This window comes from Schistocerca americana, chromosome 9, assembly GCF_021461395.2.
Source record: "Schistocerca americana isolate TAMUIC-IGC-003095 chromosome 9, iqSchAmer2.1, whole genome shotgun sequence".
NCBI lineage: Eukaryota > Metazoa > Arthropoda > Insecta > Orthoptera > Acrididae > Schistocerca > Schistocerca americana.
In genome coordinates this window covers 31,962,541-31,988,221 of record NC_060127.1, presented here as the reverse complement: position 1 = coordinate 31,988,221, position 25,681 = coordinate 31,962,541, and the positions used below count along the sequence as shown (strand labels likewise).

At 43.7% G+C, this 25,681-nt stretch overlaps 1 protein-coding gene across 3 annotated transcripts in view; it reads right to left on the bottom strand.

The window, feature by feature from the left end:
* The window catches only part of LOC124551002 (connectin-like), a 750,563-nt gene that overhangs the window by 18,633 nt on the left and 706,249 nt on the right, over positions 1-25,681 (bottom strand). For all 3 annotated transcript variants that reach the window (XM_047125840.1, XM_047125839.1, XM_047125838.1), the window contains one exon: positions 3,859-4,084. In XM_047125840.1, coding sequence (XP_046981796.1) covers positions 3,859-4,084 — 226 coding nt within the window. The remainder of the gene's footprint in view (positions 1-3,858; positions 4,085-25,681) is intronic.

The window sequence follows — 25,681 nt, the reverse complement described above, 5'->3', positions numbered from 1 at the left end:
ATCCGGCACATAGCTCGCGTGCAGTTAAAGCGGGATTGAATAGTATATTCCATGACTGGTGGATTGGTCGTCGAAGCACCATACCATGGGCCGCACGTTCACCGGATCTGACGTCCCCGGATTTCTTTCTGTGGGGAAAGTTGAAGGATATTTGCTATCGTGATCCACCGACAACGCCTGACAACATGCGTCAGCACATTGTCAATGCATGTGCGAACATTACGGAAGGCGAACTACTCGCTGTTGAGAGGAATGTCGTTACCTATATTGCCAAATGCACTGAGGTTGACGGACATCATTTTAAGCATTTATTGCATTAATGTGGTATTTACAGGTCATCACGCTATTCTCAGAAATGATATGTTCACAAAGGTACATGTATCACATTGGAACAACCGAAATAAAATGTTCAAACGTACGTCGTTCTGTAGTTTAATTTAAAAAACCTACCTGTTACCAACTGTTCGTCTAAAATTGTGAGCCATATGTTTGTGACTATTACAGTGTCATCTATCACAAAGCGAAAAAGTGGTCCAACTAAAAGATTCATACTTCTTTACGTACTACACGAATATGTAATAAAAATGGGGGTCCCTATTAAAAAAAAAAAGAAACGCAGTTAATATCCGTTTGACCTGTGGCAGCGCTATCTAGCGGGCCAACCATAGCGCCATCTGGTTTCCCCCTTCAAGTTAGACAAGTTTCGTTTTTTGAGGCTTCTTCGTTTGACGCTAATTTCGTTACATTTTTAGCTCGGTCACGATCAATGGACCACCCTGTCGATGTAAATTACTCTCTCGAACCACTTCATATAATGCCAGGTTGAAGACGACACATGAAAGAGCGTCTCCATCCATGAACAGTTGTATCATCCTAATGATTTTACTGGGTATACTAAATTCTCGTAACATTGTAAAGGCGACTTCTGTGGACGCTGTCATAGGCTCGCTGGAAGTAAATGAAGAGACAGTGGATGTTTTTGTTAAATTCCCAGTATTTATGAAGAATCTGTCGTATAGTAAATAAATTACAAGTTGTGGAACTGTTTGTTCGAAATCCAGCCTGGTATTCTTGAATAATGTTTTCTGCGTAAGGTTTAAGTTTTTCCAGAACGACCATTTACTGGATTTTGTATGTTATGTTCAGCAAACTGATCCCTCTGTAATTTCGACATTACATTCTGTTTCCTTTCTTTTGTATGGGACAAATTATTGCAGTTCTCCAATCTTCAGGCAGTGTTTCAGTTTTCCAGATGACTCGCCTGTGACATATATGCAGTCATCCCATTGGAGTCACACCAGTTCCACATTTACCAAAAAATTCAGAACCACAATTCTGGACATAAAAAAACCTTGTCTTCGGTGTTTTAGGACGGAAGCGACATCACTTTGGTCGAATATCTACCTCTAGGGCAGACCATCAATGCATAGCTATATTGTAAAGCCCTAACAAAACTCTAAGGGCGCTTTCAAAACATAAGGAGGGGAATTTTGGCGAGAGGAGTGTGCTTGTTGTTCGACAACACCCGTCCTCACACAGCCTTACCAACCAGGGCGCTCTTGGACAAGAAGAGAAAACAATACCTGCGTCATGACGTACTGTTAATCCGGCTCGTTCTTCTTGCTTTCTTGCAGGGAATAACGTACATGTAAATAAGCAGCACAGTACATATAAACTTGTATGCATTTCAGTTGTAAATAAGCTGGAAAACAATAATGCTACACAAAGCGGTGCACAAGTTTACTTCCGTACCTCCCTAAGCTAGCTTCTACGACCGCAGATTTCCTACATCAAATAGTTCAGTGGAGCCTTCTCCATGTCCTGTTACAGACATCGGGGCTCGAACTCGTGACTGTTGTCTTCCCCAGGCTGTGGCTAAGCCATGTCTCCACAATATCCTATCTTCCAGGAGTGCTAGTTCTGCAAGTTTCGCAGGAGAGCTTCTGTGAAGTTTGGAAGGTGGAAGACGAGGTACTGGCGGAATTAAAGCTATGAGAACGGGTCGTGAGTTGTGCTTGAGTAGGTCAGATGGTAGGACACTTGCCCACAGAAAGCAAAGTTCCATTGTTGGAGTCTTGGTTCGTCACACAGTTTTAAGCTGCCAGCACGAAGTTTCGTATCAGCGCACACTCCGCTGCAGAGTGAAAATTTCATTCTGGACTTATGGGTGTTTCCCCTTAGACCGATAGATATTTTTCAGTTCTGCACGAGGCATGTTAAGAAATTGAGATAGCAGATTTTCTTATTTTTAGCAAAAGTTTATTTGAAAAATATTACAGGATATTGTTAATAAACTTGTAGACTGTTTTTCGATATAATCGCCATCATTTTCTGTGCATATGGTGAGCCATGTCACAAGCTTCTTTATGCCCTCCTGAAAGAACTCTCACTGCAAATGCTTCCCTCCACTTCGGAACTGTTTCTGCAACAGATGGTCGGGTGAAAATTTAATTCCACTCATGTGTTCTCTCAGGGAGGTGAAGACGTGATAATCTGAAGGCGCCAAGTTAGTAGAATACAGAGGGCACTTCAAAACATCCACCCGATCTCACAGCTTTAAATTCGCCAATACCTCGTCGCCTACCTTCAAAATTTCACAGAAGCTCCTCTGCAAACCTTGCACCACTGGTAGTCCTGGAAGAAAGGATATTGCGGAGACATGGCTTAGCCACAGCCTGGAAAAGGCAAAGGTCCAGAGTTCGAGTCTCTATCCGACAGACAGTTTTAATGCGCCGGGATGTTTAACATCCATAAGCATTTACAATATAGGTCTATCTCAATACAGAGCACAAACTGCCAGTACACTAGAATTACAGATATAATCATATCCTACGCTACTACATTTTTAGCTTATTTATACAGGGTGTTTCCGTAAGAGCGTGCAAAACTGTAACAGGGCATGGAGAATGGTCAACCTGGGGCTGTAGAAGCTAGCTTAAGTAGGTACGGAAGTAAACCTGTGTACGGCTTTCTCTAGCATTACTGTTTTCCAGCTTATTTAAAACTAAAATGCGAACAAGTTTATATGTACTGTGCTGCTTATTTAGATGTACATTATTCCCCGCAAGGAAGCAAGGAGTACGAGCCTGATTACCAGCAATTCATGATGCAGGTTTTGTTTACTCTACTTGTCCAAATGTGGCCCTGTTGTATCGTATTTACATTTTCCCACGACAGAACGTGCTGTGAATCAATGATAGACCCATTCATTACTCAGTGCTATTCAGAGACGTACAGTACAATACGACGAAGCAGTGGCGGGACAGCATTTCCTCGTGGCTGGATTGGAAGGGTAGGTCCTGCTCCATGGCCTGCGAGGTCACCTGACCTGAATCCCCTTGATTATTTCCTGTGGGGATATCTTAAGCACTTTGTATATGAGACCCCAGTGGATACGGAGATGGAACTAGTTGCCAGAATTGTAGCTGTCTGTAATATGATTCGAAACACACCAGGGACATTTCTCAGGGTGTGCCAGAATCTTCTTCTCCGTTGTCTTGCTTGCATTGAGGTTGGTGGCCGTCAGTTTCAGTACATTTTGTAATATACAGTACAAATGGTACGTTCATTGCGCCAATGATGGTATTTGCAGTTAACTGATGTACGTATAAATAAACAGGTACACAATAATGTAATTTTATTCCCATTATGTCCTTAATATTTCTTCTCCGACCCTACGTTCCCCACCCCTAATTGTTCAGTGGAGCGTCCTCTACGTCCTGTCAAATTTTCTCAGCTCTTACCGAAACACATTGCATATCTATGATCAGATGGTTAAGGTCACATATGATGGCTGTCAGATGGAGGAGAAGGCGCGGGATGAAAGCGATGGAAGGCTGAGGAAGACTCGTGACCGACCTGCCCACATCGTTGGCCATCCGACCGCGGCCGCCCTCACCCTCCTCGCCGTCGTCGTCTTCGTCGTCGACGTCGTCGTCGTCTTCGCCGCCCTCGGCGGGCCCCTTGACGTCCTCCTGCAGTACGCACGTCAGCTCCTCCAGAGAGTTCCGCACCTGCTTGCTCTCCGTCTGGTTACGCAGCGTGTACATCCAGGACAGCCGGCAGTCGCACTGCAGGTTGTTACCTGCGAGAAAAAAGCACACGTCCCAACTCGATAAAGGATAACTAAGCCCCCCCCCCCCACACACACACACACGCTACTGCATGCTTGACAATCATGCTTGCGCAAGCGTGCTTGTGCAAGCTTGCTTGACGGTGTGTAGGGTAAATTAGCGCAAGCATCCGGCTTGCACAAGCAGCTTGACACTTGACCGAATGTCGATTATGCGTGCTTGTACAAGCCTCCAAGCGTGTCCATGCTTAATCGTGTGTGCCTAGAGTAGGGAGGCTTGAGCAAGCACACATCTCTCATTCGGACACAGACTGTGGAGAGGGCTCGTTTATTTGGATTTTGTGTCGTTTCCTTCTTCGTTCTGATATCAGACCCGGAAGTGTTGGAGGACTTTATTAGGTGCTACGAAAGACACCCATGTTTATGGAATATTAAAAGTAAAGAATATCACGATAAAATGAAAAGATACGCGGCATATTAGGTGCTCCTCACAAAGTACAAAGACATAGAGCCATCAGCAACTATAGATACTGTTATTAAGAAAATTAATATATTACGAACGAATTACAGACCAGAAAGAAGGAAATGTGACAGCACTTACAAGTCAGGGGCTGCAGCAGACGAAGTTTACAGACCTGTTCTATGGTACTTCGATCTTTCCAGCTTTTTAAATGAACAGGAGACACCAAGATGCTCTTCGAGTAATTTACAAGGAATAGCGGTAAGTGAGATAGGCTGGTGGTGGTATTTAGCTACAGTAGCATTGTTACAATTAAGATATAAGCCTATACATTTATTTGTTTATACTATACTGCAATACACATTGTTTTCTTTTACATTTTTCTTTACTGCTAATTCACAAAATTGTGTTGCCAAGGAACGTATCCTTCATTCACAAAGTAGTTCATAAATTCCTCTCTCACATGTTTAGCATCAAGTGGAATGTTTCCTGCAGTAGACCTTTGCAATGGTAGCATATTAGAATCCTTTGTTGTTAAGCCATCAGGCGTCACAAGGACAAAAGATTCAAATACGTTTCCTCATTCATCCTGAGGTAATTATGCCAATCACGAGGATATATCTTCAATTCACTCCGAAAATTTTTATGAGAATACGATTTTCGTTTTTTAAGCCACTCTTTAGTCCACATATCGCGTTTTATCTTTTGTTTTTTCCCGTAAAACAAGAAACAAGACTGCAACAACAAGCGCATCGTCCACTGTGCTCGTCACTTTCCAATGTAAACAAACTGATGCTTGTAAGTGCGTGCTTCAGTTGCGTGGAAGCGCGAGGAATTTGTGCACGCTTGAGCAAGCACGTTTGCGCAAGCGTGATTGTGAAGCATGCAGTAGCGTGTCTTTAGGCCTTAACACACTTCAAGAAAACAGTAACGGATAGCTCTTAAGTATTTGGACACCACACGATTAGAATTGAGCTGTACCAAAAATACGGTGTGGTAGTTTGGTTACGGTACATAAATGACGTATTAAATGATAGTTTTGCCGATAGTATTGGTAGCACTGGTAGGGAAATAAATAAATGAATGTGTGAAAGAAGCAGTGAGCCGGTGACTTCTCTTTGTGTTTTGTTTGCCTGTCTGTTTGATTTGCACTTAATCAGAACCATTCATAGCTCGGTGTAGTCCATTGTGTATTTTATATGCTTACAAAATAAAAATTACATGTTGTAAGTAATAAAAATTAATTGATCGCATAGCTTCTGCTCGTTTATGCATTCAAAGCAATTACTTTTGATGCAAGAGCACTTTACATGCATATACATAGAGAATCTACGTAATTATTACAGTTATTTAGCACTCAGTGGAACGTTCTTCACAACAACCAAAGGTAACAGTTCCCTAATATTATTGATAAAAGAGAAGTTGTTCATGAATAACACAAACATTTTTATACAAGCTCGACGAAGTACTGAAGTGATGTTTCAAATGTTTCTGTTTTGCTTTTTATTTTTGTAATCTTTCCTCTTTGAGGAAACTGTGTTTTCCAGACCAATATGGTGAATCTGTACTGCTTTCTTTTTTTATTTTAACTCTTGGTGCAATATCGACGTGCTTCATGTTAAAATTTGACAATTTCGGATAAAACCCGAACTAAACAATGCGAAATTCAATGTTTCGGTTAATACTGTCTTTTGTCCGCCTCACCATATGAGCAGTTAGCGCGGCGGATTGCTAACCAAAGGAGCCTGGTTTCAATTCCTAGCTGGTAGAAGATTTTGTCCCCTTGGGGACTGGGTGCTGTATTGTCCTTACGATCGTTTCGTCGTATCTGATATTACACTAATGAGATGGCTGTAGGCCACGTCGAAAAAGTCAATAAAATTAAAAACAAAAAATGGTTAAAATGGCTCTGAGCACTATGGGGCTTCACAGCTGAGGTCATCAGTCCCCTAGAATATAGAACTACTTAAACCTAACTGACCTAAGGACATCACACACAGACATACTGTATTTTTAAGTAACACACAGGAGAATAACTACGTAGACCAAAATTATTCGAAAACAAAGCGATCGACATGAGGTAACGCCCAATAGATATGCAACATAAATAACATACAGGTAAAGTTGGTACGATGTTAACTAACCAACAATACTAGAAAAACTACAGTAGTGAACTCTTATTTTTAATGGTCTCGTGACCGCTACGGTCGCAGGTTCGAATCCTGCCTTGGGCATGGATGTGTGTGATGTCCTTAGGTTAGTTAGGTTTAAGTAGTTCTGAGTTCTAGGGGACTGCTGACCACAGATGTTAAGTCCCATAGTGCTCAGAGCCATTTGAACCATTTTTTTAATGGTCTATGGCAGACTACGGTAATTTTACTGCTCTTATCATGGCTTACTAATCAGAACTGTTGATACGAATCTCTTTATTGTACAACAAGTTTTGGTCTTCAGACCTCATCACGTAACATAAAATATTTTCGGCAGCTAAGAAGGAAATACGTATTCAATACCTTGGAATAACATGAAATGCATGATTCGTCTATTACTTAGCAATAGTGAAGAACCACGAATCTTATATTATTCGACTCTGTTTAATTTATGTCGCCTTGTAAGCCGTTCCAAATACAGAGTCGTTGTACTTAAATTTTGGCCACTGAAGCCGGTGTAGACGGAAAACTATTTACTGTATGTGTACCCAGATCTATAGGAATGACATTCAAAATGTGCGCTGCAGGGGTTGACTTCTTAGCAGTGTTAGCGTCTTCACTGGCATTTAGGCGTCAGCGCTCGTTCGGCGACGTAGGGTTGAAGTACAATCCGTAGAGGATCGCGGCCGAAACGCGAAAGAACGGAAAATTGGTAGGTGGGAAATCGTGGCTCCCAGCCACACGGGTCATAACCGTATTATAAGTCTGAAACTTTGTGCAGGACACGACTCGAACCCAGACGCTTTGCTCCCCTAAAATGGCTGTCTTAACGGTCCCGTCCACACGGACACGCCTGCCGTCCGATCTAAATTCTCAACGTATAGCCCGCTGCATCTCGGCGTCCCCCGTCAATCACACCTCTTACTCGCAACTTCTTGATTCACCCAGTCGTACCAACGATATTTGTGCAGCCTCGCCTTAACGTATGTCATAGATGTAATGTATTCGTAGTTGCGATTGTGGGGTACCTTCAGCTGCACAATGACGAAAAGTTTAAAGAACTAAATTCAAAGTGAGAGGACTTTTATTTACAGAGTGGAGCGTACTCTTCAATTACATTAAACTTGGAACTTGTCTAGAATCATTACGCTATGGTAGTGTGACAGCAAATTCTATTCATCATTGTAGTGCAGCGAGCGTTAGGTTGGATCAGAGGGGCAACATGAACGCACATACTCTCACACGGAACGTTACAGGTATTGCTGGAATAACGGAGGATAAGAATCACACTTTTCTGGCCAAAGTTGAGATTTCAAAACTGGCTTGAGTGTCGCACTGTGGGGTAGGGGCAGAGGGGGCGGGCGGGAAGATCAAATGAAATCAGGATCACACTGGCTGAAGTGAATTGTGACCGAATGTAGAACAAGTTCTGTACCATCCGAATTTAGTTAAATGATAATAAATTTCGCAGAAAGAAATTTCTTATTCTCAGCGGAGTGTGCGCTGATATGAAATCTCCTGACGACATTAAAACTATGTGCCGGACCTGAGCTGGAATTCAGGACGTTTGTTTTTCGCAGCAAAGTGCTCTACGCACACGTCGGAACCAGTGGCTCCTTAGCTCAGTTGGTATAGCACTCTCCTATTAAACGCAAAGTCCCCGAGCTCGAGTCTCATTCTGCCACACAGTTTTAGTCCGCCAGGAAAATTTCCCCTCGGTTCAACGTCTGAGATTTGACCAAACGCGTCACTCCCGCGTGGTTGAAAGGCAGCCAATTGCGAGAGGACCCGTCACGAATAACCGTGAAGGCAGCGCAATGATGCACCATCTGAGTGTCCAGTTTTGAAATTCCAACTGCTGCCACAAACTCAAACCAAGGATGACCACTGAAATTCACCCAGTTGCATGCGTTTGTAATTAAACCCATACTCATTCAAACCAGCTACCATTCCATGTTTAGGTAAATGGTGCCCTGAAATGTAGTAAAATGAAAATAAAGTACACCCAATTTCCGTTCGCGATGTGATCTTCCGCCGGCCGGTGTGGCCGAGCGGTTCTAGGCGCTACAGTCTGGAACCGCGCGACCGCTACGGTCGCAGGTTAGAATCCTGCTTCGGGCATGGATGTGTGTGATGTCATTAGGTTAGTTAGGTTTAAGTAGTTCTAAGTTCTAGGGGACTGATGACCACTGCAGTTGAGTCCCATAGTGCTCAGAGCCTTTTGAACCATTTTTTGTGATCTTCCTACACGGCATGATAAAAAATGCAGAATTATAAAACCACATAATTATTTCTAAAGAGGGTTGACTGTCACCTTCCAGCATCACTCCGATGTATTAGAGTGTTAGCTGTTGCTGATAGGTTGTCCACTCCAGCGTCAATTAAGTGACAAGTTTATCTCCATTGTTGTAGGCCAACCAATACTTTATCACTGAATACTAACTACGCTGCTATTTGGCAAATTTCGCAAGTGGAGTTCTGTCATGTATTTCTTAGTATTTTTCCCGTCGTATGTGGTACGCTGTTTTCATGATCTGTACAATTTGGTTTTATTATAACGAAGTCGCATCATACCCTTCCTGCAGCGACAGTCATCAGATAAAATAACAGAGGAAACTTATGTGCTGTAGCGTTGCGGGTGTTCGTTCAACGTGTTTTATGAAATGCAAACTGACGTTTAGACACACTGTCCAGCGAATGCAGCTAGATAAAGTTTCCCTGCTGCTTTGGGGTGGCATTATGTGGGGCCGACGTACGCCGCTGGTGGTCATGGAACGTGCCATAACGGCTGTAAGATACATAAATGCCATTCTCCGACCGATAGTGCAGCATATTGGCGAGGCATTCGTCTTCATTGACTACAATTCGCACCCCCATCGTGCACATCTTGTGAATGATCTTTTTTCAAGATAACGACATCGCTCGACTAGAGTGGCCAGCATGTTTTCCACACATGAACTCTATCGAACATGCCTGGGATCGATTGGGAAGGACTGTTTACGGACGACGTTACACACCAACCACTCTGAGGGATCTACGCCGATTCGCCGTTGAGTAGTGGGACAATCTGGAGAAACAGTGCCTTGATGAACTTGTGGATAGCATGCCACGAGGAATACAGGCATGCATCAATGCAAGAGGACGTGCTAGTGGGTATCAGAGGTACCGATGTGTACAGCGGTCTGGACCACCACCACTGAAGGTGTCGCTGTGTGTTGGTGCAACATACAATGTGTGGTTTTCATGAGCAATAAAAAGGGTGAAAATGATGTTTATGTTGACCTCTATTCAACAGATTCTGGAACTCTCGGAACCGACGTGATGCAAAACTTTTTCTGATGTGTTCATTTAGCGGCAAGTATGGATTCTGAACAAACCGCGTTAATGAGTGGTAAATAAGACAAATGATAAGACGAAACTGAAACTGAGATCTTAGTTGCAGTCGGGCACTGAAATGAGTTTGATACTCACAATGAAAAATTTGTTCCGGACCGGGACTCGAAACTGGATTTCTTGCTTTGCGTGGGCGGCCACATTAATTGCTTCGGCTATTCGAACACACTTCTCGTCCAGCCAAAATTCCCAATTTGGCGCGCCATGCTGACGTAATATCGCCCATCCGCTACACTCACTACTCACGGCCTCACTCTGATTCTCGCAAGAGTTCGTACGAACATTGCATCTGCACTGGCCGATCATTAGCAAATATGGAGGTCAACCTATTCAGTTGTAAAAGGCTTTTATTTTTCCAATGACACGATCAGTTTCAGGCTAACAAACAACCATGGTCAGGTGTAATGTTACTGAAAACAAACAAGAGACAACGCTAAGGACAAATTATTTACAAGTCCTTGCAAGCATAATACAGCAGGTGCTAATAAGAACTCGATGAGCAAGTTGCCGAAGTGACGTGAACTCAAAAGCCTTGCAACAGGCGATCGGTAAGCCCGAAAGGAGACCCTAGCCACACAACAATTCAAATCATTTCACTAATAAGGACTATCTTAACTAAAATTCTGCCAGCGGTCAGGTTAGTTGCAATGCAAAATATGAGAAACGTTGCAGAACAGTGGCGATTGGGGAAACAAGGATATAAACAGAGCCTATAAAGATTGTGACCAATAATACAGAATGATGAAAATTTGATAAGTTTGTACTTTGTCCGTCTCAGTTACAGAATATACAATCTGTTGCTGCATTGGTTCCGGAGTCGAGTTCACTTACTCACTCTCAAACCAAACCTTGTTATTAAAAGTAAGTGTCTACACAACATAGTGCCAAAAGGCACGAACTATGTGATACAAGAAATTTAAACTGTGAATAACAAAGGTGCACTTTGCTATGACAGCCTATGCGTCTTCTGTTTCACCTGAATGAAACTGTTATATTGCTAGAGAAGGCCGAAATGCACGCTATAAGCGCACGCAGGATGGCGTGAGGTCTGAAACAGGATACGTAATGAATGCTATAAAGAAAAGTACGTAGCTTCTGGAATACTTAACTTTAATCCATCATTTGTATACATCGTTCTTGATGAGACATGCTTCATACGATAACTATCAATTGCTATGGCGCCTTGCTAGGTCGTAGCCATTGACTTTGCTGAAGGCTATTCTAAATATCTTCTCTGCAAATAAACGAGGCTTCGTCAGTGTTGCATCGCTAGCTGAGTCGTCCGTACAACTGGGCGAGTGCTAGTAAGTCTCTCGAGACCTGCCGTGTGGTGGCGCTCGGTCTGCTATCACTGACAGTGGCGACACGCGGGTCCGACATGTACTAATGGACCGCGGCCGATTTAAAGCTACCACCTAGCAAGTGTGGTGTCTGGCGGTGACACCACAGAAACAATGAGTATCGTTTGAGAATGTGCGAGTCACTGCGAAACCGTTATTCACTGCACCGATAAACTGTATATTCATGCAACTGATGAGGACAAAATTCGTCAAATTTTCATCATTATACGGCCCTACTCACTGGCGCACCAACATACCAACCGAATGACCTATCGACTGACAGATCGACCGAAAAACAGATAGACCGACAGACAAATGGACTGACACACTAACCAACTGGCACATCGCCTGACCGACTGACAGATCGATAATAAGTCTACCTAAATATTGATCGATCGGTCGACATTTTGTCGTTAGATCGATCTGCTGTCATTCTGTCAGTCGGATGGGTCAGTTACAGTCGGTCAGCCGACCCATCGGTCGGTCGATCTGTTGGTTGGTCGATCTGTCGGTCGGTTGGTTTGTGAGTACGTAGGGCCCTATAATGATGAACATTTGACAAATTTCGTCCGCGCCAACTGCATAAATATATAGTTTATCGCTGCAGTGGTTAGTCGATCGATCAACCGACCGAACGACAGTTCGACCTGCCATTCGACAGACCGGCCGACCAACTTGCTGTGCAGCCTACATACGTTCCTACCTCTTTAACTCAGCCGTTACAGTAAAAAAAAATCTTTTCTCAGGTGGTTTGCACGACAGCGTTACACACTGCTTAAGTTGTTGGGTGAAGTGATGGTGAGGTCGAGTCGAGTGGTGGTGGTGATCGGGCGAAATGGTGGGGACGATACGATACAGCAGTGGCCATGTTATTCTGAATTACAATGCAAAGTTGCTTTTGATATGCATGCATGTCCAAACGAACTGGCACTGCGGAGACTACAGCCGTTATGAAATACATTAAATGCATTCACAGTTGCGAATATGGACAACTATCAGGTTTATAACTGAATGACGCCAATGAAATTTTTGTGCTGGACAAGGAACCGAACCCGGATTTCCCTCTTACTGCGAGCGGTCGCCTTACATTTGTCTATCCAAGCATAGCTCACGGCCAGACCCAACTGCCATATGTCGCCAGCCATGCCTTTACAACATGTACTGTTACATACATTCTCTACATTCCCGTAGAGATAACACATTTCACATGAAAGCCACTTGACCTTTGTCAGCGGATAAATAAAATATTGTACTTCCTGTGTTATTCAGAATTATGATGCATGGACGCATGTCCGAAGGAACTTTGCATCGTAATTCTGAATAATACGGCCGACACTGGCCAAGCGAGTCTGAAGTAAAATGTTTCGCCTTGTGTCGGGGGGTGGGGGGGGGGGGGGTGGGGGGGAGGCGGGTGACGGGAGGGATGGTCGTACTCACACGACTGTCCGACAAGAAAAGAGTTTGGCGGTCCACTGAACAAAGTGCTGTAACATCGCCTGATTGATTTAGTAGTACCTGGCAGGTCAATCGACTAACCACTGCAGCGATAATCACCATCACTTTGGTGTTGTACGGATTTGGCATGGTAGTGTACCCCAGCTGTCTGCGTCTAGTGTAAATCGTTAAATAGTGTGGATGTACTGAAAATGTCTGCGAGTCGTGTAACTGAGGCGGGACGAGAGGACCAGCCCGGTATTCACCGAGTAGGATGTGGAAAACCACCTAAAAACCACATCCAGGCTGGCCAGGACACCAGCCGTCGTCGTTAATCTACCTCGGCAACCGCATCAGCGAATCTGGTAGATACCTGTCCAATGGTAGCTGTTGCACTCTCTGGTTTCGTGCTGTTTCAGTTGGAGTCGAACGTTACTGCGGACGTAAAAAGGTGTAATCGATTTCTCCTGCCCTAAGTAGCCCTTTGAAAGAGTTGCAGTTGGTGATCGGTTTAATTATAAAGGAATATAATGTCATCAACATATCCTTTATAACCAACTACACGTTAAATGTGCTGAGAGTGGTTTGAAAAGAAAAATGATGTTCGATGTAGTTATGGTAAATGTTAGCAATTACGCTTGCACGAGGTGACCCCATGGCCAACCCGTCAATTTGTCTGTATACGGCGTTATTAAAGGAGAAATTAATTGCCGTGGAGGCTCATATATTTATATCTATGACAGGCACCACACAAACAAAAAAATACAGTAATAAGCTGCTTAACTTCAAATTCGGGAGGGCACTGAGTTGTGGCAAAAGAAACAATTCCTTCATCTAGGAAGCAATGTTACAGCTGATGGGCGATGGTAGTAATATCGGAAGTACACTAATACAGCTTTCTTCAGTAAAATATCCCTATTAATATCGATCGGTGACTTAGATCTGCCAAAGAAGTTCCTGTATGTGCACATCTTGAGGTAACTAAGAAGATATGGGACACAGACTGGAGTGAAGAGCGCCGAGATGACTACGACTTAAGAGGGCGTGCTTGACAAGGACCATGTCCCGCCTTCGCATTAGGTCACGCAAATAGTTCCTAAGTGGACACCCATCCGCCAGACGCGAATGTTAGCAGACACGCGGCTCCACTTTGTGTATCAAAGATTGTTACTCAGTGCCTTGAGGGCGAGGGGGGAAGCCGAGCTAGAAATTATCTTTGTGATTTTATTCATCGTTCACTGTATTTGCGACTATACCGGTTTAAAGACAGATCAGAAAAAATCAACATCGAACTATAGTGTCATACGCGATATGCAATTCCATTTAAGTACTCTAAGAAGTTATTTCGCAGAGCAACCGTAACTGTACGCATTGCCTGTTTTTACAAAATGATGACAACCGTAAAAGTCGTTGAACAAATAATATTTTTATTGCTTATTATTGAGTACTCGGCACTGCCCAGGTGTGTATTTATTCCAATCCTAAATTAGTCTATTTCCTCTTTGCCCTCCACCGCAGCTCGTGGTCTAGGGACTAGCGTTGCTGCCTCTGGATCATGGGGGTCCCAGGTTCGAGTCCCATCCGGGTTGGGGATTTTCTCTGCCTGGAGACTGGATGTTTGCGTTGTCTTCATCATTTCATCATCATCATCATTTCTGCGAGTGAGTAGATTGGACTGTGAAAAGAAAATGGACTGCGTAAAAATTGGGACTTCGTACGGGTGCTGGAGACCGCGCAGTTCAGAGCCCGTAAACCAGACATCATCATACCCCACGCTCTGTTCATCTCCTTTTCTCTTTCCATTTACTCCTTCCCCTCTGCCTTTCACCTGCTCCATCACTCTGCTTATCTAATCCCCTACCTGTCCCTGCCCATATCTTACACTTTCCTTTCTCGTTCCGTCTGCTTCTCTCCACTCTTTCTGTCTACTTCTCCCTATATCTTTCTATGTCCTCCATCTCCTCTTCTGTGCCTATCTCCCCCCGCCTTCCCCCTCGCTGTATGTCCATCTTGACCTCCCTTCTCTCTCCATGTTATCACACTCACTCCAATATAAAGCTGGTGGTTCTTACACTTTTTTTATTTCTCTTCCAATTGTAACTAACATGTGTATTAAATTTGGTTGAAATCGTTCCAGGCGAATTGGATGAGCTTCTTACCCCTTCTTTGTTCACATACGCAAAAGTGCAATATATCTCACACATGTTTCACTACTTCATGCATACTTGTACATATATTTCACCTTTAGCTACACTACTGGTCATTAAAATTGCTACACCACGACGATGACGTGCTACAGACGCGAAATTTAACCGACGAAGATCCTGTGATGTGCAAATGATTAGCTTTTCAGAGCATTCATACCAGGTTGGCGCCGGAGGTGACACCTACAACGTGCTGACACGAGGAAAGTTTCCAACCCATTTCTCATACACAAACAGCAGTTGACTGCTGTTGCCTGGTGAAACGTTGTTGTGATGTCTCGTGTAAGGAGGAGAAATGCGTACCACCACGTTTCCGACTTTGATAAAGGTCGGATTGTAACCTATCGCTATTGCGGTTTATCGTATCGCGACATTGCTGCTCGCGTTGGTCGAGATCCAATGACTGTGGAATCGGTGGGTTCAGGAGGGTAATACGGAACGCCGTGCTGGATCCCAACGGCCTAGTATCACTAACAGTCGAGATGACAGGCATCTAATCCGCATGGCTGTAACGGTTCGCGCAGCCTCGTCTCGATCCCTGAGTCAACAGATGGGGACGTTTTCAAGACAACAACCATCTGCACGAACAGTTCGACGACGTTTGCAGCAGCATGGACTATCAGCTAGGAGACCATGTCTGCAGTTACCCTTAAGATTGCATCACAGACAGGAGTGCCTGCGATGGTGTACTTAACGACGAACCTGGGTGCACGACTGGCAAAAGGTCATTTTTTCGGATGAATCCTGGTTGTGTTTATAGCATCATTGTTTGGCGACATCGCGGTGAACGCACATTTGAAGCGTGTACTCGTCATCGCCATGCTGGCGTATCACCCGCCGTGATGGTATGGGATGCCATTGGTTACACGTCTCGGTCACCTATTGTTCGCACTGACGGCAATTTGAACACTGGACGTTACATTTCAGATGTGTTACGACCTATGGCTCTACCCTTCGTTCGATCCCTGCGAAACCCTACATTTCAGCAAGATAATGCAGAACCGCATGTTGCAGGTCCTGTACGGGCTTTTCTGGATACAGAAGACGTTCGACTGCTGCGCTGGCCAGCACATTCTCCAGATCTCTCACCAACTGAAAACGTCTGGTGAATGGTGGCCAAGCAACTGGCTCGTCACAACAAACCAGTCACTACTCTTGATGAACAGTGGTAGTGTGTTGAAGCTGCATGGGCAGCTTTACTTGTACACGCCATCCAAGCTCTGTTTGACTCAGTGCCCAGGCGTATTAAGGGGGTTATTACGGCCAGAGGTGGTTGTTCTGGGTACTGATTTCTCAGGATCTATGCTCCCAAATTGCGTGAAAACGTAATCACATTTCAGTTCTAGTAAAATATATTTGTCCAATGAATACCCGTTTATCATCTGCATTTCTTCTTGGCTTAGCAATTTTAATGGCCTGAAATGTAATTTCCTCCTGCAGCTCAATGTTTATGACGTCGAATCTTAAGACAGGAGCGATTGTAATATTGGATAGGAACTATGATTGTTGAGTACAGATGCGAGCTGAGTTGGCGACCCTTCGCTCACAGCTCCAGGCTGCGCTTGCTTCCGTCACACAGCTTGAGGCTACTGCCAAGAGGCGTCACTGTGGGTGATCGAATGCGGGGATGCGGGGGATGTCGAGCACGTCTCACGTGTCTTCCGATCGGTCCACTGCTGCGACTGCCCCGGGTATTGCCTGCACTGAGGTTGACCCCTCACTTGTGGTCAAGTGGGAGATCATTGCAAAGTCTAGCAGGCAGCGAAAAACTTTCTGTGGGGCCGATCGTAGGGCCTCCGCAGTTCGTTTGACGAACATGTTTCTTGCATTATCTGTGGCTGACGATGTCTCTTAGCCGGATGCAGTCGTCCACCCTGTTCCTGAGGAAGCTTCTCGACCCGCAAGGTCTGAGCATTCAAAGAGGGTGGGTGTGTTGGTAGTTGGCCGCTCCAACGTTAGGCGCGTAATGGGGATCCTTAGGAACATGGCTGCCAAGGAGGGGAAGGAAGCCAGTGTGCACTCCGTGTGCATTCCAAGGCGAGTCGTTCCGGATGTGGAGAGGTTGCTGCCGGATGCCATGAAGAGTACAGGGTGCAGCCAAGTGTAGGTGGTGACTCATGTCGGTATTAATGACGTGTGTCGCTTTGGGTTCGAGCAGGTTCTGTCTGGTTTCGGGCGGCTATCGGATATTGTAAAGACTGCCATGCTTCCGAAATGGAGCTCACCATCTGCAGCATCGTCGATGAACCGACTGTTGTCCTTTGGTGCAGAGCCGACTGGAGGGTCTGAATCAGAGGCTCAGGAGGTTCTGTGACCGTGAAGGCTGCAGATTGCTTGACTTGCGCCATCCGGTGGTGGGTTTCCGGGTTCCGCTTAATAGGTCAGGAGTCCACTACATACAGGAGGCGGCTACACGGGTAGCGGGGGCTGTGTGGAAGGGACTAGGCGATTTTTTAGTTTAGAGGGTCTCAGGAAACCACAGAAGGGGCGTCCGTCTAAAAGTGGGCAGGTAAAACACAGTAAGGTAGTTGTAGAAACGATTGGTATTGTAGATTGTCGAAGCTGTGTTGGGAAAGAACCAGAGCTTCAAGCCCTAATAGAAAGCACTGAATCTCAAATAGTTGTAGGTACAAAGAGCTGGCTAAAGCCGCAAATAAGTTCAGCCGAAATTTTTTCAAACGATAACAGTTCAGAAAGGATAGATTAAATACAGTTGGTGGTGGAGTATTTATTGCTGTCAGAGGTAGTTTGCCTTGTAGCGAAATTGAAGTAGATAGTTCGTGTGAAATAGTATGGGTAGAGGTTATACCTGACAGTCGTTTTACCGACCCCCCGACTCAGAAGATATAGATGCTGAACAGTTCAAAGAAAATGTGAGTCTCATTTCAAATAAGTACCCTGCTCATACAATTAAAGTCGGTGGTGACTTTAATCTACCCTCGATATTCTGGAAAAATTATAAGTGTAAAGCCGGCGGCCGGCATAAAACGTCATCCGAAATTGTACAGAATGCTTTCTCTCTTATTTTGAACAATTAGTTCATGAGCCCACTCGAAGCGTAAATGGTTGCGAAAGCATACTTGACCTTTTAGCAACACTTAATCCTGGACAAATAGTGAGTATTGTGATGAATACAATGATTAGCGACCACAAGGCAGTTGCTGCAAGGCTGAATACGGTAACACTTACAACCATCAAAAAGAAACGCAAAGTATATCTATTTTAAAAATGTTCTTAACGCCTTTTTAAGAGACAGTCTTCACTCCTTCCGATATGATCATGTAAGTGTGGAAAAGTTGTGGAATGTTTTCAGAAAGATAGTATCGACAACAACTGAGAGATATATACCACATAAATTAATACGTGATGGTACTGAACCCCATGGTACACAAAACGGGTCAGATCGTTGTAACAGAAGCAACGAAAAAAGCAAGCCAAATTTGAAAGAACGTAAAATCCCCAAGATTGGCAACGTTTTAAAGAAGTTTGAAATATAGCCCATATTTCAATGCGAGATGCTTTTAATAATTTCAACAACAAAATCCTGTCTCGAAATCTGGCAGAAAACCTAAAGAGTTTCTGGTCCTGCATAAAGCACACCAGTTGAAAGACGCAATCAATACCATTACTACGTGATAACAACGGTGAAGTCACTGATGACAGTGCTACTAAAGCAGAGTTATTAAACACGATTTTCTGAAACTCTTTAACCAAAGAAGATGAAGTATATATTCCTGAATTCCAATCAAGAACAACTGCCAAGATGAGAAACACGGAAGTAGATATCCTCGGTGTAACAAAGCAGCTTAAACCAATTAATGAAGGCAAGGCCTCCGATCCAGATTGTATATCAGTCAGGTTCCTCTCAGAGTGTGCTGATAAAATAGCTCCACATTTAGCAATTATATACAACCACTCGCTCACAGAAAGATCCCTACCTAAAGTCTGGAAAATTGCTCAAGTCACACTATACCCAAAAAGGAAAGTAGGAGTAATCCGCTGAATTACAGGCCTATATCACTAACGTCGATTTGCAGTAGGGTTTTGGAACATATAGTATATTCGAACATTATGAAGCACCTCGAAGAAAACGATTTATTGACACATAGCACGGATTCAGAAAATATCGTTCTTATGAAACACAACTAGCTCTTTATACTCATGAACTAATAAATGCTATCGACAGGGAATGTCAAATTGATCCCATCTTTTTAGATTTCAGAGGGCTTTCGACACCATTCCTCACAAGCGTCTTCTAACTAAACTGCGTGCCTCAGTTGTGCGACTGGATTCGTGATTTCTTGTCAAATGGGTCAAATGGCTCTGAGCACTATGGGACTCAACTGCTGAGGTCATTAGTCCCCTAGAACTTAGAACTAGTTAAACCTAACTAACCTAAGGACATCACAAACATCCATGCCCGAGGCAGGATTCGAACCTGCGACCGTAGCGGTCTTGCGGTTCCAGACTGCAGCGCCTTTAACCGCACGGCCACTTCGGCCGGCCTGGTTTCTTGTCAGAAAGGTTACCGTTCGTAGTAATAGACGGAAAGTCGTCGAGTATAACAGAAGTAACATCCGGCGTTCCCCAAGAAAGAGTTTTAGTCCCTCTATTGTCCCTGGTCTATGTTAACGGCATAGGAGACAATCTGAATAGCCGTCTTAGATTGTTTGCAGATTATGCTGTCATTTACGGTCTTGTAGAGTAGTCAGAGGATCAAAAAGACTTGCAAAATGATTTAGGTAAATTATCTGTATGGTGCAAAAAGTGGCAATTGACCCCGAATAAAGAAAAGTGTTAAGTTATTCACATGAGTACTAAAAGAAATCAGCTAAATTTCCATTACGCGATAAGTCACACAAATCTAAAGGCTCTAAATTCAGCTAAATACTTGGGGATTACAATCACAAATAACCTAAATTGGAACGATCACATAGATAATACTGTGGGTAGAGCCAACCAAAGACTGCGGTTCATTGGCAGAACACTTAGAAGGTGCAACAGGTCTGCTAAAGAGACTGCTTACACTACGCTTGTCCGCCATATTCTGAAGTATTGCTTTGCGGTGTGGGATCCGCATCAGGTGGGACTGACGGATGACATCGATAAAGTACAAGGAAGGGCAGCTCCTTTTGTATTATCGCGAAATAGCGGAGATAGTGTCACAGACATGATACGTGGATTTTAGTGGCAATCATTAAAACAAAGGCCTTTTTCGTTGCGACGGGATCTTCTTATTCAATCACCAGTTTTCTCCTCCGATTGCGAAAACATTCTGTTGCCACCCACCTGCATAGGTAGAAATGATCATCACGATAAAATAAGAGAAATGAGGGCGCGCACCGAAAAATTTAAGTACTCGTTTTTCCCGCGTGCTGTTCGAGAGTGGAACGGTAGAGAGACAGCTAGAAAGTGGTTCATTGAACCCTCTGCCAGACATTTTACTGTGAATAGCAGAGTAATCACGTAGATGCAGATGTAGGGATATACGAATAGACTAAGAACACAATTTAGTAACGATGAAGAGTGCGCCGAAGTTTAAGGGACAAGACAGGAAGAATCAATGCGCTAAGGAAGTGAAATACTGAAGTACTACGAAAAGAAAAGATGCACTTGCAGTTCTAAGAGGCTACAAACACTGTGATAGTGAATAACCCAGCAGGCAGTTCAGTTGAAGAGGAATGGAGATTTCTAAACAGGGCAATCACACAATTTGGATAGACAAACGTAGGTACAGAGAAGGTAACTGCGAAGAAACCAGGGGTAACAGAAGAAATACGCCAGTTGATCGAAAAAGTAGGAACGACAATAATGTTCAGGGAAATTCAGGAATGCAGTAATACAATTCACTCAGGGTTGAAATGGCTAGTAAGTGTAGAAAAACTAAGGCAAAATGGCTACAAGAAGTAAGTGAAGAAATCGAAAAAGAAATGAATGTCGGAAGGACTGGTTCAGCATACACAAAAGTCAAAACAAACTTCAGTGAAATTAAAAGCAAGGGCAAGAAAATTAAGAGTGGAATGGGAATTCTATCATTAAATCCAGAGCCCGCATCTCGTGGTCGTGCGGTAGCGTTCTCGCTTCCCACGCCCGGGTTCCCGGGTTCGATTCCCGGCGGGGTCAGGGATTTTCTCTGCCTCGTGATGGCTGGGTGTTGTGTGATGTCCTTAGGTTAGTTAGGTTTAAGTAGTTCTAAGTTCTAGGGGACTGATGACCATAGATGTTAAGTCCCATAGTGCTCAGAGCCATTTGAACCATTTGAACCATTAAATCCAGAGAAGAGAGCAGATAGGTAGATAGATTGAAGGCCTCTATGAGTGGGAAGACTAGTCTGATTACGTGATAGAAGGAGAACAGGAGTCCACAGGGAAAAGATAGGGTATTCAGTATAACAATCAGAACTTGATAGGATGTACAAAATTCCATCGTAATTTCTAAAATCAATGAGGGAAGTACAACTAAACGACAAATCACGCTGATGTGTAGAATGTATGAGTTTGGCAATAGACCACCAGACTGTCGGTAAACTATCATCCACACAATTCAGAAAATAGCAAGAGCCGACAATTAGCGAGAATTGTCGTACTATCAGCTAGACAGCACGTGGAGCCAAGCGTCTGACACGCATAATATACAGAAGAATGCAAAAGTGGATACTTGTTAGATGACGATCACTTTGGCTTTAGGAAAGCCAAAGGTACCAGAGAGGCAGTTCTGATGTTGCGGTTGAGAATGGATGGAACACTGAAGACAAATGAAGACACATTCATAGGGGTTGTCGACGTGGAAAAACCGTTCGACAAAGGAAAGTGGTACAAGATGTTCAAAACTCTGTGAATGATAGCGGTAAACAGTAGAGAATGTATAATTTGCACAAGAACCAAGAGGGAACTTCAGGCCTGGAAGACCAAGAACGAAGTGCTCGGAGTAAATAGGGTGTAAGACAGGGATGCAGTCTTTCAAAATGGTTAAATGGCCCTGAGCACTATGGGACTTAACATCTGAGGTCATCAGTCCCCTAGAACGTAGAGCTACTTAAACCTAACTAACGTAAGGACATCACACTCATCCACGCCCGAGGCAGGATTCGAACCAGTCGCGCGGTTCCGTACTGAAGCGCCTATAACCGCTCGGTCACAGCGGTCGGCTGCAGCCTTTCGCCCCTACTGTTCAATCTGTATATCAAAGAAGCAATCCGGATGTAAAAAAAAGCTCAAGAGTGTTATTACTAATAATATTCGGTGCTGACATTACTCTCCTCATTGAAAACGTAGAAGAATTACAGGATACAGTCAATGGAATCAGCAGTCTAATGAGTGTGAAATGTGGATTGAGAGTAAACCGAAGAAAGACGAAAGCAATGAAAAGTAGATGACAGGAGAACACGTAGACGAAGTTAAGAGATTCTGCTACGTAGGCAGCAAAATAACCCATAATGAACGGAGCGAATAGGGTATAAGGAGCAGATCACCACAGACAAAAAGGGGGCCGGCCTGTGTGGCCGAGCGGTTCTACGCGCTACAGTCTGGAACCGCGCGACCGCTAGGGTCGCAGGTTCGAATCCTGCCTCGGGAATGGATGTGTGTGATGTCCTTAGGTTAGTTAGGTTTAAGTAGTTCTAAGTTCTAGGGGACTTATGACCTCAGCAGTTGAGTCCCATAGTGCTCAGAGCCATTTGAACCATTTGAACGAAAAGGGCATTCCTGGCCAAAAGGAGCGTACTTATATGAAACGTAGGCCGTAATCTGAGGGAGAAATTTCTGAGAATGTACGTCTGCAGCACAACATTGTATTCTAATGAAACATGAACTGTGGGAATGACAGAACAGAGAAGAATCCAAGCATTTGAGATTTGATGCTGCCGAATAATGTTGAAAATTAGGTGGATTGATTAGGTAAGGAGTGAGGAGACTCTCCGGATAATCGGCGAGGCAAGAAATAGGTGGAAAACACAAGAGGAAGGGAGAGGATGAAAGGACATGTGTTAAGACATCAGGGAATAAGTTCCATGGTGCTAAAGGGTGAAAACTGCAGGAGAAGACAGAGCTTGGAATACATGCAGCAAATAATTGAGGACGTTCGATGTAAGTGCTACAATGAGATGAAGAGGTTAGCACAACAGGGGAGGTGTGATGTAACGCATCAAACCAGTCAGAAGACTGGCAACCACAAAAGAACCAACTATAATCCGGATAATGTCGGTTACTGCCATTTCATGGAGCTGTGAGAGGGCCAGGCAGACAGAACGTGTCCTACCAACTGGTACTATCTGTTAGTCATGTTGTGCCATGAACTTCCTCCCCTCCTGTTAGGTGTAGCACTAAGTATTAGGTGTACAGCTTTGCTTCCAGCGTTTGTTCTCCAGGTTCGAGTCTTTCCTGTGAAAAAGTTACAAAAGAAATTTACGATTCAAAGTTCTGGCAGTCTCCAGGCATTACTTTGGCCCATCTTTGGGGCACCATGCGAATGCCACAGCATTTATTCACATAACCGGAAGAGCTGGTCAGCCGGGCCGCGTGCCATTGATCGAGAAAGGTGATGATCAGAGGGAGCAGTGTCTGGAGAATCGGCGAGTGGGGGGGGGGGGGGGGGGGGGGTAGAATCTCCAATTGTAGACATGCGACTTAGGCCGGAGCATTGTCATGCTGCAAAACCGACTTTTCGTGTCTTTCACTGTATTGTCTTTCAGTGCTCGGTCAAACGCATCAGTAGCTTTCAATAACGATCTCCTAAGACTGTTTCAGTAGCGTCGAAAACCTTCTCCCTTTCACCGTCATGTCGGTCTTCGACGTCAGTATCACCGTTCTTGAAGCTTTGGAACCATTCTCTGCACGTTGTTCCACTAATAAGTCACTCACAATAGGACATACACAGAATTTTATGAACCTCAGCCGCAAATTCCTTCATCATGAAGCACCAAATTAAAACTTCTCATAAATGAAGAATGCTGGGCTTTTAAGTTGACGTATTGAGTCGAGAATAACTGCATGATGCAACTACAAATCGAGTAAACTGTGATGTAGTTCAGCACGGCACAAATAGTGAAAATTCGAGACGCCTCGAGCTAGTGATGAATGCTTGCGTTAGATACGTGTGCAATATACGGTTGTATGACCATATCAGTCCTTCATACTCCCAGCTAGGTTGGATACGCCCACATAAGGCACGCGATCTCCACACGATGTGCTTACTTCATCGATTTCTTAGCCACTGGTGCCCCCAATACTTATCTTCTCACACTAAACACCTATCATCATTCCACAACCGCAATACCAGATCGGATACGTCTAGCATCTTGGCTGTACCTTTACATAACACAAAATCTTTCTCCGTGTCATTCTCCATCCCAGCCATACGACTATGGAACGCGCTCCCCTGTGATCTGCGTCTTATCCAGAACCACTCAATATTCAAGAGGGAACTCAAGACTTACATATTAGGGACGGTATAGCCACCATTGTTGTGCCCCTCTCATCTCTTTCTTTCTCCTCTCCATCATAGCTTCGAATATTACCATTCTATTTCTCGTCCTCTATCCTACTACCTCTTCTATATCTCTTTCAACCCATTCTATCGTCTTATGTCTCTGCTTGATGAGAATAACTCACAAGCTGCAAGAATATATAACGAGAAAAATTCCCGACTAGCAATAGGACTGACATTAATAAAAGAAAAATATGTTTACTTTCACATACATAGTCATTACTATTATTATTATTCTTATTCTTGATTGTTATAATTATTTTTTGATTGTTATAATTATCGTTGTGCTACTTTTATAATCTCTATTTTTTTTCTTTAACATTAGTACTGTAATAACATGTTATATGTCCTTAATGTTCTGTAGAAACTGAAATTTGTTGAATCTGAGTATGCCTGGTTAGGTGTAAGGGAGGGCCTGAAGGCCCTAATCTTGCCAGGTAAAATAAATGCATAAATAAATAAATAATATTTTCATGGCGTTGTTTGCAAGTGCCTAAACTATGATTCAAGAAAACTATAATCATTACAGTTCCAAAAAAAAGCTGGTGTTAACAGGTCTGAATATTACCGATCTATCACTTAAATAAGTCTTCGGTGCAAAATGCTAACACGAATTCTATACAGAAGAGTGGAAAGACTGGTAGAAGCCGATCTCACGAAGATTTGCATGGATTCTTGAGAAATGTCGGCACAGGCGAGGCTATACTGACCCTGTGACCTATCTTAGAAGATAGGAAAGGCAGACCGACGTTTATAGCATTTTTATACTTACAGAAAGCCTTTGACAATGTTGACTGGAATACTCTCTATGAAATTTGTAGACTTACAGAAAGCTTATCACAATGTTGACTGGAATACTCGCTCTGAAATTCTGAAGGCTGCAAGGGTAATATAAAGGGAGTGAAAAGCTATTTACAACTTATAAAGAAGCGAGTCGGCAGTTATAAGAGTCGACGGACATGAAAAGGAACCAATGATTGAGAAGGGGGTGAAACAGAGTTGCAGCGACTGCCTGACGTTATTCAATCCGCACAGTAAGCTAGCACTAAAGGAAATCAAAGGAAAATTCAGAGTATGAACTGAAGTACAAGGAGGCGAAATGAAAACTTCGAAGTTCGCCAATGTCATTGTAATTCTGTTATCAT